Source organism: Mauremys mutica, chromosome 12 (genome assembly GCF_020497125.1).
Source record: "Mauremys mutica isolate MM-2020 ecotype Southern chromosome 12, ASM2049712v1, whole genome shotgun sequence".
NCBI classification, from domain to species: domain Eukaryota; kingdom Metazoa; phylum Chordata; order Testudines; family Geoemydidae; genus Mauremys; species Mauremys mutica.
The window spans coordinates 82,717,462-82,734,236 of NC_059083.1; the positions used below are offsets into that span (position 1 = coordinate 82,717,462).

Genomic DNA, 16,775 nt, shown 5'->3' on the forward strand with positions numbered 1-16,775 from the left:
GCATGTTACACCTATGCTTTGATGCGCATTGGCTGAAGACTTTAATCTACAAAGCCCTAAATGGTTTGGGCCCAGCCTGTCTCTCTTCTTGTGGGATTCTGCCACTGTCATGATTAGTCAAGGTGCTTGAGTTAGTAGCCTCAATTATATTAAATGAGGCACTGTTGGTGAGTGCCTTGACTCTGGAATTCCCTTGACTCTGGAATTCTCTCCTGGGGATTCCAGAGACCCTTCAGGGCATGTTGCATGCTCCATATGTTTTCCTCAGGCTTTTCCTGAGGTGATGGGTACAGAACTATTTGACAAGGCTGTAGATGTGCTTAGAGTTGATCATTGCAGCGAGATCAAATCTAATTATCTCTGTTTGGGAGGATGGCAAAGTGTCCTGTTCATGTGAAGCCCAGAATGACGTAAGAGAGGTAGCCTCCTCTGCCTGGCTTGAAGGAGACCCAGGGCAGGTCTACAGTACTGCTTAAATACATGAGTCTGATGAAGTGGGTATTCACCCATGAAAGCTTACGCTCCAATACATCTGTTAGTCTATAAGGTGCCACAGGACTCTTTGTTGCTTTTTACAGATCCAGACTAACATGGCTACCCCTCTAATACTGCTTAAGTTATTTAATTTACATCATTCTGGGTTGTGAAAAAGACACCATCCCACTGTCAAGTACGCAAGTTAGATCAACCTAAGCAGTGTCTATACTGGTGCTATGTCGGCAGGAGATGCTCTCCCACTGTCATAGCTTCCACCTCTCACGGAAGTGGAGTAATTATGCTGATGGGAGAGTGCTCCCCCATTGGCATAGAGTGTCTTCACCAGATGCACTACAGCTGCATCAGTGCAGCTGTTACCTAACTCTGTAAACAGCTAGTGCTGGAAGATTGATATGCAGGAGTCTATTTCCAAGAGGGCATCTTGGCAGCTCAGGAACTCTTCCTGTGCTCGCAGTCCAGGGAATGCTGCAGCTCTGGGCACTCCTCTTTCCCAGCCCAGAGAAAGCTGCAATCAGGCTCCTTCACCCTTTAGTTAGAGCTAACTCCACTTGACTTTCTAAAAGTAGCCGAGGGTCCCACCCACGCAACCTCGCTCTTTTAATTTCTCAAATTACCCTTCGGCGCCCACAAACATAGCAAACCTTGCCTTGTAATTTGCGTTGTCTCTGAGAGACGCTTCGTGTTCCCAGGGGGCCCCGTACATGGGGGAAGGGAGAATGGATGGGACAGGAGGCCATGTGCAGGGGTGTGCTGAAGGTTGGTTGGCGGGTATGTGTGAGAGAGAGGAGGGCCAAAAGGTTTGCTTAAATAGGAATATCCTAAATCATGGAGTCTTGGGCCATGTCAGGCAGGCAACTGGCTGTCAGGGGCTCCTGGTTACAGAACTGTATATTATCCATAAAAGCTCGTTTCTCCCACTGGCCTGCCTCTTGGCTCTGGGGATTGCAGCACTTTCTCCTCTTCTGTCTCATACAAGTTCTCATCTACCTGAGACTGTCTGGGTTCTAAAAGGTTAGAGTTGTTCCAAAACTGAGTAATCTGATTGGCTGGTGGTGATTCAGACATCCAGGTGCTTGTAGCAGGACTTCTTCCAGGTACGTAGCATGCGTTGCCCCAGGGAGGGGAGAGAAGGCAGCTGTGCTCTACCACTGGGAAGATTTGGGGGTGTGGACAGACACTGGGAGAGGAGCAGCTCTCTGGTACTTATAGCAGGGGAATGGTTAGCTAGAGCTGCAGTACAGTATAAGGTCTGTGTGTTATGTAGGTGACAAGATCTCTGTGGGCAGGTCTTTCCTAGAAGAGAGATGCAGCCTGTGAATGGACCTTACTTTGCAAATGCTGAGGTCTGATTCTTTATGCTATGCTTTGGCTTTAGCTGGGGCGTACCATTCAAGTCTAACCTGTGCTCCCTCTTTGCTCTGCAGCTTTTGGAGCGAGAGACAGTCGTGTGCCATCCAGATCTGGAAGAGCCACTGTCTGCTGGTCCACAGGATCTTCCTGATGAGTTCTTCGAAGTCACGGTGGACGATGTGCGGAAACGCTTGGCCCAGCTGCAGAGTGAGAGGCAAGCTTTCTTTTCATTAGGAATTGAAGTTCCTCCTCTCCTTTCGCCACTCTGAATGTATTGCATTGGTGCTCTATAGATTATGCTGGCTTCTTGGGAAAAGGTGCTGGTCTGATCGATGGCTTGGGCTCTGTGTACCTGGGAATTCTATCTCCCCAGTCTTATAAAATACTCTCCTGTCCTTGGTGATTTGAGAGATCTCAGACTTTAATCTTGTTGTTAATCACTTGGCCTAAGCAGGGAGCTTGGCACCTGTCCAGGACAGAACATGCTAGGTTCCAGACCTGGGGCATTTGTGATTTTCAGATCAAGAGCTGAGCTACTGAACAACACAATAGAATTGGTCAACAGACTAGATCAGAAAACACTCCAATAATGAGTGCTGGAGGGAGGGATGGGATTGGGGTTCTGGGACTAGACTGGAATTTAGGAGATTTTGATTCTGTTCCTGGTTCAGTCACAGATCTGCTCTGTGACCTTGGGCCAGATTCTTTGCTTTTCCCATCTAGGAAGACTCCCTGATCCTAGAGCTGGTTGTGTGCTGGCCTTGGTTTATTTTAGAGTGGCCTAGTGGCTTCTCCATGGTATTCTACCTGATAATGGCCCCTTCTCAGCCCCCAGCCTACGCCTATTGTCAGTGGCTATATGGTACATTGTGTGATGTAGGAGGAATCACCAGCATGGGAGATTGGTTGCCTTCTGGCCCCTTGGCACTGCCAGAGCAGTATATAAGGGATGGATTGCATCTTTGGATCTGGTCCAGAGTCTCTCTGTGCCTCAGTCTACTATCTCTTAAGGGAGAGTAATTTTTCCCTACCTCACAAGGGTGTTGAGGATTAATTCTTCAGTGCGTGTGATGTGTTTAGATACTGTGGTGATGAGCATCATAGAAAAACCTCAAGTAAATAAACTGACTGGAAGGCACACAGTGCCCACATTGGGACAGGATTTAAAATTATTGCATGTCTTGTCATATCTATTAAGTACATTTCAGCCAGTTACCCCAAAGCTACTTGATTCCCCTTCCCCACTACAAATAATTGCTGCTTTTAAAGATGGATGTGCATTCATATGCCTAAAACAATGAGAGCTGAAACAACATTTCACGCTGCCCCGGTGCATATGCTCTGATCTGACATTACATCAATTGCTGGTAACTAAACAAGCATGAAAGTTCCAACTTGTCCGTACATTTGTTTGTCACATGTTGACACAGGTCCTGATCCAGCTCCCATTAACGTCAGTGAAATGACTCCCATAGACTACAATGGGAGTTGGATTCAGACTGCAGCCAATAAGCAAATCTCTCTAATTTTGATGACAGAATTGCCTTGTGTTACCAGCTGGAATAAATCAATTTTGAGACGTGATAAAAGGTGAAAATCAAACTATAAACTCCAAACTAGGATGTGATGACCCATAGCTCCACACCTGGGGGATGCCCAAAGGGAAGGAAGAAATACTGAACTTTTTACAGATAAAAGGGATTACAGCTCCTGAACAGATTCTCTTAAAAGTTGGGGACCTATATAGGAAAATTTCTGAACTCTTAATCCTATTTTGTAACAAGTATTCAGTTAAGATAAACCCTTTGCCTTCCTGGTAAATTAATGCCCTGAATTCAGTGTTTAGTGAGTCATAATCTTCCTTTAAATATGGAGCAGCCCATGTAACATCATAGTTAGGGTTGATCAGAGCTTTCTGCTTAGAATGGCTCAAAGGGCTCTAAAATCCACATGGATATTCAGCTTGGTAGAGCCCTGCGTGGATACAAATTTATATCCACCGATACGGCTATCCACAGATATAAATTGGTATCTGCAGAACCTCAGGGCTTTTCCAGGAACTGCAGTGGCGAAAGGAGCAGAATGTGGGGCCACCACTCCCAGGATCCAGCTCCCTGTGCCAGCAGCTCCTCTGGCGTGGCTGTAGCACCCCCAGCCCTTCCACGTAGCTGTCTGCGTTTCCTGTCTGGGGGTGTGCGTGCCGTTTGAACACGAGTGCGACCAGGGACAGCTGCTGGTGAGCCTGATGCCCGCCCCAGTGGGCAGGGTTGAGGATGGTACAGCCAGAGGAGCAGCCGATGCGGGATTCTGGCTCCTGGGAGTGGCAGCCCCATGTTCTGCTCCTTCTGCTGCTGCAGTTCCCGGGAGAGCCCTGTGGTTCCATGGGTACCAATTTACATCTGCGGATATCCGCATCCGCGGATATACATTTGTATCCGTGCAGGGCTCTATGGATTGGCCTGAAAATTGGCATGCCACTTGGGGTATGGAATTGAGACTCCCAGCCTGGGTCAACAGACTTGCGCTAGAGGGCCGGTTTGGGCTCCGCAAGGAAGAGCTCAGTGAATGAGAAATGTGAGCAACCCATCCACCAACACAGCTGGTGGTTTAGTCTGTTGCTGATCTGCAGTCCTAATGACTCTGAATTCCCTGCTTGCCTGACTTCTGTATTTAGTTTGTAAGCCTGGGCTTTTATGGATCCAGACTAAAACTATGACTAGTTATCCACATAAATATTGTATCACTTAATGCCCTGGAGTTCATGTAATGTCAGATATGCTTCTGCTGGGCCCTGGTAGGACTTCCTTTACTGCCTAGTGGTACCTCTGGTTGATACCTGAAAAGTGCCCCTGAAAACTCTACACAGCACTTTGTTCTACTCACATTTGCCCTTGAATGATACCTCCTCACTTCCCCCACTTTCTCAAAAACCAAGAAAAATTCACATGCAAAAAATGTTGTTTGAGGAGTTGAGTGCAGGAGCTCAGCACTACTGTGTGCCCTTTGTGGTTTTTTCAGAATGGGAGAGTTTAATTCCCAGAACTCAAATGTTGGGAAATTAGGAAATGCAATTACCCCTTCCTAACCAAATGTGCCATTTTCTCTGTGCCCTGCATTCCTATTCATACAGTTGAACAGACCCTTACTGTGCTCTGTGCAGCACCATTGGTCTGGGAAGTACTTGCTGTTGATTGGCAGAAGTAAGCTACGCTGATCTCCTTGAGGGGACTCATTGAGCAGAGTTCAGGTGGTATAGTTGTTGTATTGGAAGTATCGCCTTAACGCTGCATTTCTTGGTTTGACGTTTGGGCTTAAATTACAGCAAGGGAGGTTTAGGTTGGACATTATGAAAAACTTCCTAACTGTCGGGGTAGTTAAGCGCTGGAATAAATTGCCTAGGAAGGTTGTGGAATCTCCATCATTGGGGATTTTTAAGAGCAGGTTGGACAAACACCTGTCAGGGATGGTCTAGATTAGTCTTGCCACGAGTGCAGGGGACCGGACTAGATGACCTCTTGAGATCCCTTCCGTTCTATGATTTTATGATTGTTCTATGATTTACATTCTGAGAGCTAAACTCCTGCTTGGGCAGGGCAGGATGCACACAGGGCAATTTTGAGTGCCTCCAGTCTTAACTTCATGTTAACTCATTTTTTGTGTGTGATAGTGTGATCCTGCTGCTCTTCTTCCTGCTGCCATAGACTGAAGATGGCAGCATGCTGTACCTAACTTCTGTGGTGAGATCCTGCGATTCATTGGCAGGCTGAGAATTATGCAGCAGCTTCTTTTCCATTTAATCAGTACAGAATTAATTTGATAAGAAATTCAACTGATTTTATGCTGCCTCCACATCTCCAGTTTTCAATATGTTGTATATTTTTGTATTGTTGTGGAATTAACTGCATCATCAATATGGGGGAGACCTGGGAAGGGGTCATTTGGGCTTTTGCATCTGGGGATGTGTGGGTGGCAATTTGGGATTGTGGGATAAGCACATTAGCAGAATGATTCTGCTACAGTCATACACTGTGAAATGGTTCATAGTCTTGGGTGAAATTGTCACTTTGAGGTTTCACAGTTATTTACCCCATGATTGAGGTGAAGAGGGACGTTTACACTTGTCTGAGTTATTGATTCAGGCTGTCTTCAAAATCAGGCAGGCATCATTGTGTCAGCTGGGTTATGTTCTCAAGGTTTTCTTCACAACCATAAGGGCTAGAAAGATTTTTTTTTTTTAAATGAAGCTGAGGCTCTGGAGCCCTGTTCTGCTTAAAGGAGAAATGGCAGAGAATCCATGAAGTCTGCTTAAGATGAAACCTGTACTGGCACAAATATTCAAAATGTTCTGAGATCTCGTATATCTAGAAGCAAAAAGGAGTTACAAGATAATATTATGGGCAGATTCAGGAGTTGGTTCAGAATTAGGGTTACCAGATGTCCCGTTTTTAAAGGGACAATCCCGTTTTTTGGGACTTTTTCTTATATAGGCACCTATCATCCCCCACCCCCGTCCTGTTTTTTCACAGTTGCTATCTGGTCACTCTATTCAGAATAGTGTTGCCAAGTGGTGGTGGTCACACACAGAGAGTGGAGCGGAGCCTTATGGGGAAGGAGAGAATGTGGAGGGACATGGGTTTGGGCTTTTAGGGTGGCTGTGATAGTGCAGTTCTGGGTTTACTGGTGGTGGAGAGGAAGGTGTGCTGAAGGGACTGGGATCTGAGGACAGCTGGCATGGAGGTGGGAGTGGGGGATACATCGAGCAGCAGTTGGCTGTTTTGGCCTTACATTTACGTTAACAAGATGAATCTTAGTGGTAGAACTAACAGATTGTCTGTCTCCTTCTCACCCTATTTAGGAAACGTCTGGAAGAAGCTCCCTTCATGACAAAATCTTTGAGAGAAGCTCAGATGAAGGAGAAGTTAGAGCGCTACCCAAAGGTAGCCTTTATTCCTTCTCCTCTTTCTGGCTGAGTGTAAATTTAGTGGTCAAATAGCTTCAGGGCCTAAACTGTGACCACCAGGATCCTAAGCACTTGCAGCTGCTCTTAGGGGAGGGTTTCTAAGGTCTTGTACACTACACAGTTTTGTCTGCAAAACAGTGGAGGTGTACACACTACAATGCTTCTCCCGCTGACAAAACTCTTCTTTTTTGCCGACAGAATAAAACCACCTTGACAAGAGGGCAGAGATTTTTGTGGCAAAGATCAACAAAGTGTCAGTATAGACACTGTGTTCATTATGTCACTGTAACTGGCCTCCCACCATGACCACTTTGCTTACCGTTTTGAACTCCGCTGCCCTGCATCCAGACACGCACCCCTCCCCTTTCAAAGCCCCAGGTAGTTTTGACACTGCTCAGCGTGGAGAGCTTGCATAGCTACTGCCCAGCTGAGCATGCGGCTCCTGGCAGCAAATGCACTCCTGCCTAGACTACTGGGGTGGGGGGTAGGTCTCCTGGGTCTGTGGACAGAGGAGGCTGTGGGAGAACTCAGAGGGAATCACCAAATCAAAACTTTAACGTGGAATCCTGCTCTTCCTGGCATGCATCAGCAGGCAGGGCGGGCGGGCTGCTGCTGGGGGGCGGGGTGAGACTTGTGCTGTGCAGAGCCAGGGAGTGAGGAAGGGGATGGTGTCGGGGTGTCCCCCTCTGCTCCCCGGTCTCTGCTGAGCTGGGGTGAGAGGATGGGGGGCACCAGCTGTCTCTGCCCACCAGCTTCTGCCTCAGGATTAGTTGCTTCCAGCTGCTGTCTGAACTTAGAGACAGCGTGCCGAGACACTCACTCTCCCGCAACTCTGTCTGTCCATCTGTCCCTCTCTCTCACTCACACACCTACCTATCTACCTCTGTGGGCTTCTTGTGTTAGCGTGCAGCAATGTCAGTTCATTCATATTACCAAGTGCTACTTTAAAACGTGATTTACAATGTGTTATTTTTTGGGCACACACAGCAATCAAAACAAGGGTCCTAGCGCGGCACAAACAAACAATGCCAAGCTCAGCACGCTACAGCAACACACATTACTGTGGCTCAGTGTTAAAATGCTCCTTCAAGGCATCCCCCACCCAAATAGCCCATTGGGCTCCTTTTTTAGCCATGTGTTCATAATGCACAGCACAATACTGAACACTGTGCAGGATCCATGCTTTCTGACAGATGGCTGGGGTGCAAGTTACCAGGGAAGTTGAAAGCAGCTGGCAATCTAATAGGATGCCCATGAATGATGGCATTGAAAAACCTTCATTATGTGATGCTGTACCTGACCCCATAAGGCATTGCAAACCCTTCCCAAAGCACCCTGCGGCCAGTTATACAGTGGGATAGTTACCCACAGTGCACTGTTCTCTGTGTCAGTACAAGAGCTGCTATTGTGGGTGTGCTCCACTGACACAAGGAGCATAGTGTGGACATACAACAGCGGTTTAATTACAGTGGTGGCTGTATATCGGCATAACTTGCGTCGACAAAACTCTGTAGTGTAAACAAGGCCTAAGTGTCTGACATGGCTTACATCTACAGTGATGTGCATGTGAAATCATCTGCCCATAATGGCTCCATTCAGTAGCAGAGAGAATTAATTTTATTCAGTACAAAATTACACAAGACAGTTAAATCCAAAGCTGACTGCAAAGTTACCAACGGATCTCACAAAACAGGGTGACTGGGCAACAAAATGGCAGATGAAATTCAATGTTGATAAATGGGAAGTAATGCATGTTGGAAAACATAATCCCAACTATACATATAAAATGATGGGTCTGAATTAGCTGTCACCACTCAAAGATCTTGGAGTCACTGTAGACAGTTCTCTGAAAACATCTGTTCAATGTGCAGTGGCAGTCAAAAAAGCGAACAGAATGTTGGGAACCATAAGGAATGGGATAGATGATAAGACAGAAAATGTCATAATCCCACTATTAAATCCATGGTACACCCACGCCATGAATATTGCATGCAGTTCTGGTCACTTCATCTCAAAAAAGATATGCTAGAATTTGAAAGGGTACAGAGAAGGACAACAAAAATGATTATGGGTATGAAACCGTTTCCATATGAGGAGAGATTAAAAAGACTGGGACTGTTCAGCTTGGAAAAGAGACGACTAAGGTGGGATATGATAGAGCTCTATTCATGACTGGTGTGGAGAAAGTGAATAAGGATGTGTTGTTTATCCCTTCCTATAACACAAGGATCAGGGGTCACCCAATGAAATTAATAGGCAGCAGGTTTAAAACAAACAAAGGAAGTACTTCTTCACACAACACGCAGTCAACCCATGGCACTTGTTGTGAAGGCAGAGCATGTTGTGAAGGCCAAAACTATAAATGCATTAAAAAAAAAAAAAAAGCTAGGTGAGTTCATGGAGGACAGGTCCATCAATGGCTATTTAGTGAAGATGGTCAGGGATGCAGCCTCATGCTCTGTGTGTACCTAGACCTTTGACTGCCAGATGCTGGGACTGGATGACGGGCTGGATCACTAGATAATTGCCCTGATCTGTTCTTCCACTCTGGGGCATCTGGCATTGGCCACTCTCAGAAGACAGGATACTGGGCTAGACAGACAATTAGTGTGACCCAGTATGGCCGTTTTTATGGTCTTCCTTTATTTTAAAATGGCTTGGAAGCATCAAGTGGTGCATATAGCAGCCTGTGATGTCATGTGAGCTTCCCTCTGTTCCCCTCATCCTCTCCCTGCACTTCTCTCTGCTGACTGTTACACTCCTATAGCATCTTGTTCCAAATTAAATGGCAAGGTCTTTGGGGAGGGGCTGTCACTTCTTGAGTGTATGTGCGGTCCTCATCCCATTTGGGGTCTCAAGGTGCCACCACAATACAAATAATAGTTGACGTTCTTGTGTGCAGCCTCTCAGGAAGAGTGTCAATCCTGTATGAGCCTCTTGTGAGGAGGAGGTAACCTGGCCTCTACCTGAGCCCTGGCTTTAGTAAATGCGGCTCTTACTCTTTGAGAGTGAATGTTTCAGCTGATGCAGCTTTGTTTCTGACTAGGTCGTGCTTCGAGTCCAGTTCCCAGACCGTCATGTTCTGCAAGGGTTCTTCCGCCCCAATGAAACTGGTAAGAGCATCCCTGCTTCTGTCTCACTGGTGACATCTAGCCTGCAGTGCCACTTACAATTGTGAACTAGTGTTACAGGAGGGGGGCACAGGGCATCTCTGCACTGCTGGAGGGAGTGATACAGCTCTGAAGAAGCTGCTTGCACTGTCACATCTCCACCCACCTGAGTGGGCATTCTTTCAAAGGTGGGTGCATAACTGGTTGGAAAACTGTTCCCAAAGAATAGTTATTGGTGGTTCGCAGTCAAAGCTGGAAAGGCATATCAAGTGGGGTCCTGCAGCGATCAGTTCTGGGTCCGGTTCTGATCAATATCTTCATCAGTGATTTAGATAATGGCATAGAGAGCACACTTATAAAGTATGCAGACAATATCAAGCTGGGAGGGGCTGCAAGTGCTTTGGAGGATAGGATTAAAATTCAGAATGATCTGGAGAAATGGCCTGAAGAAAATAGGATGACATTCAATAAGAAAAAATGCAAAGTGCTCCACTTAGGAAGGAACAATCAGTTTCACACATACAAAACGGGAAACGACTGCCTAGGAAGGAGTACTGAGGAACGGGATCTGGGGGTCATAGTGGATCACAAGCTAAATGAGTCGTCAGTGTAACACTGTAGCAAAAAAAGCAAACATCATTCTGAGATGTATTAGCAGGAATGTTGTAAGCAAGACACAGACACGAGAAGGAATTCTTCCATTTTACTCTGTGCTGATTAGGCCTCAACTGGAGTATTGTGTCGAGTTCTGGGTGCCACATTTCAGAAAAGATGTTGACAAATTGGAGAAAGTCCAGAGAAGAGCAGCAAAAATGATTAAAGGTGTAGAAAACATGACCTCTGAGGGCAGATTGGGGAAAAAAAAAAAAAAAAGGGTTTGTTTAGTCTCGAGAAGAAAAGACTGAGAGGGGACACAACAGTTTTCAAGCAGCAGAGAGTCCTGTGGCACCTTATAGACTAACAGACATAAGGACTCTTTGCTGCTTTTACAGATCCAGACTAACACGGCTACCCCTCTGATACTTGACAGTTTTCAAGTACATAAAAGCTTGTTACACAGAGGAGGAGGGAAAAAAAATGTCCTTAACCTCTGAGGATAGGATAAGAAGCAATGGGTTTAAATTGCAGAAAGGGCGGTTTAGGTTGGACATTGTGTCCAGTTCTGGGGGCTCCAGGGGCAGGGGTGTGGGGGCAGGGAAGGCTCCAGCTGGGGATGAGGGATTTGGGGTGCAGGAGGGTGCTCCAGGCTGGGACTGAGGGATTCGGAGAGCGGGAGGGGGATAAGGGCTGAGTCGGGGTTGGAGTGCGGGAGGAGGTCAGGGGTGCCCGCTCCAGGTGGCGCTTATCTCAAGCAGCTCCTGGAAGCAGCGGCGTGTCCCCCCTCCGGCTCCTATGCGGAGGCGTGGCTAGGCAGCACTGCCCCATTGGCAGGCACCACCCCTGCAGCTCCTATTGGAGCCAGAGAGGGGAACATGCCGCTGCTTACAGGAGCCGTGCAGAGCCACAGCACACGCAGAGTGGGGCACGCTCCTGACCCCGCTCCCTGGCTGGAGCACCAGAGCGGGGAAAGCCCCAGACCCTGCTCCCCAGCAGGAGCTCGAGGGCTGGATTAAAACGTCTGATGGGCTGGATGCAGCCTGTGGGCCACAGTTTGCCCACCCCTGGTCTAGATATTACTTAGTCCTGCTATGAGTGCAGGGGACTGGACTAGATCAGTGGCTCTCAACCTTTCCAGACTACTCTACCCCTTTCAGGAGTCTGATTTGTCTCGCATACCCCAAGTTTCACCTTCGTTAAAAACTACTTGCTTCCAAAATCAGACATAAAAATACAAAAGTGTCACAGCACACTATTACTGAAAAATTGCTTACTTTCTCTTTTGTACCATGTGATTATAAAATAAATCAATTGGAATATAAATATTGTACTAAAATTTCCTTCTATATAGAGCAGTACAAACAAGTCATTGTATGAAATTTTACTATGTACTGACTTCGCTAGTGCTTTTTACGTAATCTGTTGTAAAACTAGGCAAATATCTAGATGAGTTGATGTATCCCCTGGAAGACCTCTGTGTACCCCCATTCGAGAACCACTGGATTAGTTGGCCTCTTGAGGTCCCTTCCAGTCCTACAGTTCTATGATTCTATAAGGAGCTAGTGCAGTCTGTTCATGTTGCTTCAGTGAGTTGTGTAAAGAAAGGCTTGGAGACATTAACCTTACGCAGACCTGCAAAGGAAGAGGACTTATTTCCAGGACTGCTTCATGGGGGCCGTGCCCAGAAAAGCTGTGGTGTCCCAACTGAAGTCACACTATTCTTGCCATACTACATGGTGTTGTCCCATTAGAGTTGAGACTTGGTCCAGCCAGAGTGTGAGAGAAGACTTGATTCAACTGTTGTGTCTGAAGTTACCAAAGCCCAAAACAAAAAAGCAGGTGTCCTCAGCTGAGCCAGAATAGTGGGGAGATTAGAGGTTCTCACAGGGAATATGTCAGGGTATGCACCCAATTGCTCTCCTTGCTACTAATTTAGATTCTTCACCTTTGGTGGAGTCAGGTGGCCTTGCTAATTAGACTACTTGCTGTTGCCCCAGGAAACATCTGCTGTCTCATTAGACCTGAGAATTGGTGATGAGACTCTCAGGTGTCTGTTCCCCTCTGCAAATCCTGGCTATCTGGTGCAAGACTTTAAAGCTTGTTTGTCAGGGAGTGTGTGGACTTTGTCCACCCTGTTCTCAGGGCATTGGGGGTGGGATGGGTAGAAGGGTTAATTTGGTAACCAGTCAATACCATGTAGTAGAACCAAAGGAATAAGTAAAGGTTCCAGAGATCCCCTATCTAGTTGAAGCTGCAGCTTGAGTCATTTGTGTAGCTAGTGACATTTCCATTTGAAGGTAGCAACTGGGGTCTGTAACCACAGGAGATATTACTCCGTGGTCCAGCAATGGCACCCAGTCTCAGGCTTCTGGCTTGCCAACTGTTGCCTCTCTTGAGTGAAGACCAAACTTCTCATTCCCTTCTTACCAGAGTATATCCTGACTGAGCAGTTTCCTGCCTTCACTGGGTTACTGCCAGCAAAGACAGTCGGCCTAAACAGACCCCCCTTGCTTTCTCTTCAGAGACTGATAACAGAGTGACTGCTACGGACATAAGTTACCACACAGTTCTTTCTAAACAAGACTACTTTTGTCTTAAGACAAGCGTTACTGAGAAAACATTAAAAACAATAAAAGAACCTACACATGCTCAAAGCTTACCAGAGTTGATCCCAACTCTAGCATCGGCTCTGGCAAGAACAGACTTTCAACACCCCACCCTAGGGTTTCCTTGTGGTTACAAGTTCATCATTGCTTCAGCTCCAAACAAGCACCCTCGTGACTAGTTGATATAGATCAGGGATCTTTGATCTAGAGTTTCGAGGAGAAGGTAATTAGTATACAATGGGGGTCTCTTCCCAGGGCATATCTTCAAAAGGTGGCTTTGGAAGGGAGAATTTGCATTCTCCTCACCTCAAGGTATTTCCTAGGAAATCCACTTCACACACATTGATCTAAAAAGACCTTTGAACTTCCACATACCTTCCATAGATTGCATTAATCTTGTTTTCCTCCTAATGAAGGTTGCTACAATCTCAGTTGTACATAAACATTTGCATTTCCAAAACAATGTACCCCAAAGGTAATAACCCTACTTCAGTTAAGTTTAATTTAGTTCAATAAAGTTCATTCAGGATATTGTCAGTCTATCACAGGTGACTGGTGCACACAGCTGTATTTTCCATGTAAATGAGTGACCCTGGGAGTGTTTGGGAAGATTCCTTGTGAGCCTGCAGCAGTAAATGTAAGGCTCATTGACCCCTTTCAGAGAAACAGGACCTCCCCTCCATCCCTTACCCAAAATGGAGGGCCAAGGTGATACTGTGAATGGAGGACCTGATGGACAGGTAATGCTCAGGTACTATGGTGAGGTGGACTATACGAGACCTAGGTAGAGTGCGCTCTCCATCAGGACTAGCTGTGTTTGGAAATCCAAGTGGGGTTTATGGCCTAAAAGGAGAAATGGGACGAGGAGGGGGGGTTTTTGCTGGAAGCAAGGGCTGATGCACTGATTTACTCACTGTCTGCTTTGCTGGGACCCTGTGCTCCTATCAAGGGGTCTGCTCCCTCTTTCCAGAGAGGGGTATAGTGGTGACAACTGTGATATTTGTTCCAGAGAGAGGTACCTGAGATACAGACTCTGCTGTCATGCAGGGGGGAGTATTTGAGGAACAGGCTGTGTCCCTTGCCCAACATATGGGCTGTGTTGGTGGGCTTGTGAGAGATATGGACTGTCCCACTCATCCTGCAAACCCTTCTCTTCTCCTTCACTTCACAGTTGGCATTTTGAGAGACTTTGTGAGAAGCCACCTTGCAGATGCAGAGCTGCCATTTTACCTGTGTGAGTCCAGTGGTTTCTTGTACCCATTCCTTCCCTTGCAGGCCTTTCCCTGGAGTGATGGTCTGGTACAAAGCAGTCTCCCCTGCATCCCCTGGGGTGGTACCCTGATATTTGGCCCAGGTAGGACTGTCTCCCCTGTACATGGCTCAGGAGTGCAAAGGGTTGTAACCTGCTCACCTCAGACTAATTTTTGTAGCCATACTGTACTCTTGCCTGGACTTGAGTTGAAGGATGTGTGGACAGTAAGGGTGTGTCTTTCCCTTGAGTGGAAACAGTCCTCCCCCAAACCAGCTGCTTGTTGTTCTGGTTTATGTGCTCTCCTGATTGTAACTTCTTCTTTAACTTCAGTTATTGCACCTCCCAGAGCCATCTTGAGTAATGAGAATGAAACCCTCTTCCAGGTAAGTACTACTTCTCTGTCTGAATTGCTCCCCTTCTCGCCACTGTACCAGGCACTGTACTAATTTTAAAGGGAGGCTGGATAATATTATAACCTCTGTAGATTTGTGCTCAGCGATGGCCAATGGATTCAGGTTTTCAGAGCATGCGGTCCTCTGTGTGCGGCAAATGCAGTGTCTGTTTAATGGAAAGTTGTGCCTGAGTTCTTTAGTCAGGTGTGAGACATCATCCTTGCCTTAAAGAGATTATCTAGAATCTTCCTTTGAAGAATTGCAAGAGGCAAGTTACTGGGCTAGACTGACTTGTCTGACCCATTGTGGCAGAAGGTGGAATACTTGACGAGACAGACCATTTTTCTTATCTGCCACTATAAGAAGTTGAAGGCCGGACATAGAGGGACTAATGGTCTGACACTGGAGGTAGTCTCTCTTGGCTTACTGTTGATTTCAGAGCTAGGGAAGGTTGATTTAGGTGGACCTGGGTGTTGTGGAGGATCCGCTTTCCGTGTTGTGAATTTTCCAGCAGGCTGAAATTCCTGGAGGCAGGGCTGTCCCTAGAGGGGTGCGGGTCCCAGGATATAAGCGGCGAGTTTCTATCTGCTGGGGGGTGCTCCTCCTGGCTCTGCTCAGGCCCTGCCCCTTCCCCCAAGACCCCCTCCCCGCCTAGTTCCACCCCTTCCCCTGAGTGCGCTGCACCCTCGCTTCCCCCCTAGCACCTTCAGATGCCGCGTAACAGCTGATTGGTGGTAGGCGCTGGTAGGGAGGGGGAGACGCTGATCAGCGGGGCCTGCTGGAGGGATGGGGGGTTGGTGTGGGGGCTCCTCCTTGCCCCCTGCTGCCTCCCACCTCACCTCCTGCCCGCCTCCTCATAAAGTGCAGGGCCCCCCAAAGCACAGGGCCCAGGGTGTCGCCCCTATTTGCTGTACCCTAGGGACGGCTCTGCCTGGTGGCTTTTGCACTTGCCAGGTAACATGGTCTAACTGAAGTCTCAGTACAGAGCCTCCTTTGGAGTGAAGAACTAACTACTAGAGAGACAGTGAAATAGCTCTACCATTGACTTTGCTAGCAACTTCACTGTGTATAGACAGGGCTTCCCTTCAGGACTAGAGTGTGGTCATTTGTAGAGTGATATGCCAAAGATCATTTGTAAGGTGAGGAGTCAGGCAGAATGTAATGGGAGATTTTGCTTCTGGAGTGTATGTGAGAGCGCTTTTCTGGCGACATATTGAATTAGGAAGGGATTAGAGCGCCTCTGAAGTTGTTTATAATGGAGCTTTCCAAATTCCACACCTTCCTAGCCAGGCCATGTGGAGGAAACACAAGTGCAGCTGTTGCTAGGCTATTGAATATGCATGGAGACAAATAGTATGAGCACCTGCGTTCACACCCCCAGCCTGATCCCTTCCTGGGCCTGGAGCCTGCTGAATCCCCTTGACCAAAAGCTACAATTAGCCCCGAAGACGGTGGTTCTACAACATTTGATAACGGCCAAGCTCCTCTCCTTGTCACAACGCCTTTGCCCAGGATCCCCAACTAAGGAATGTTTCAAGTGTGCTCAACTTCCTGAGTCTCCTGGTACTAATCACAGCCCTGGCTGGTCAGTGGCTCAGGAATTGTGCTGGACCCAGCTACACTGCCTGAGTGTTGCTGCATCTGTATTGACCTTGCTCTCTCCACCTTAGCCTGGCGTTTGCCTGAATGTGCTGGTGTGCCTGTCAGCCCAGCCCCAGGCAGGAATGGGACAATCACTGTGTGAGACGCACACAATGTTGTCTTGGTGGAAAACAGCCAGCCTAGTGTTTTGTCTCTTCAAAGCCACTTCATGCATTTTAATTAATAACAGAAATGCCAATGGAAAGCTCCTCATGCCTTTGAACTGGGAAATTTTCCCACTCATTGTGAAGACAACTCCTCTCAGCTTCCCCCCAGTTTGTGCCACTTGCCCACAGCTGCCACCCAACACGTTGTCTCAAATTTCTACACAGTTGCTGCTGTGGGAAATGGGAGAAAGAATTTCTGTTT

At 47.2% G+C, this 16,775-nt stretch overlaps 1 protein-coding gene across 3 annotated transcripts in view; it reads left to right on the plus strand.

Annotated features, from left to right (window-relative positions):
* The window catches only part of ASPSCR1 (ASPSCR1 tether for SLC2A4, UBX domain containing), an 83,424-nt gene that overhangs the window by 38,516 nt on the left and 28,133 nt on the right, over positions 1–16,775 (plus strand). For all 3 annotated transcript variants that reach the window (XM_044982333.1, XM_044982332.1, XM_044982331.1), the window contains exons 8-12: positions 1,923–2,062; positions 6,704–6,785; positions 9,855–9,921; positions 14,293–14,355; positions 14,704–14,756. In XM_044982333.1, the coding sequence (XP_044838268.1) occupies positions 1,923–2,062; positions 6,704–6,785; positions 9,855–9,921; positions 14,293–14,355; positions 14,704–14,756 (405 nt within the window). The remainder of the gene's footprint in view (positions 1–1,922; positions 2,063–6,703; positions 6,786–9,854; positions 9,922–14,292; positions 14,356–14,703; positions 14,757–16,775) is intronic.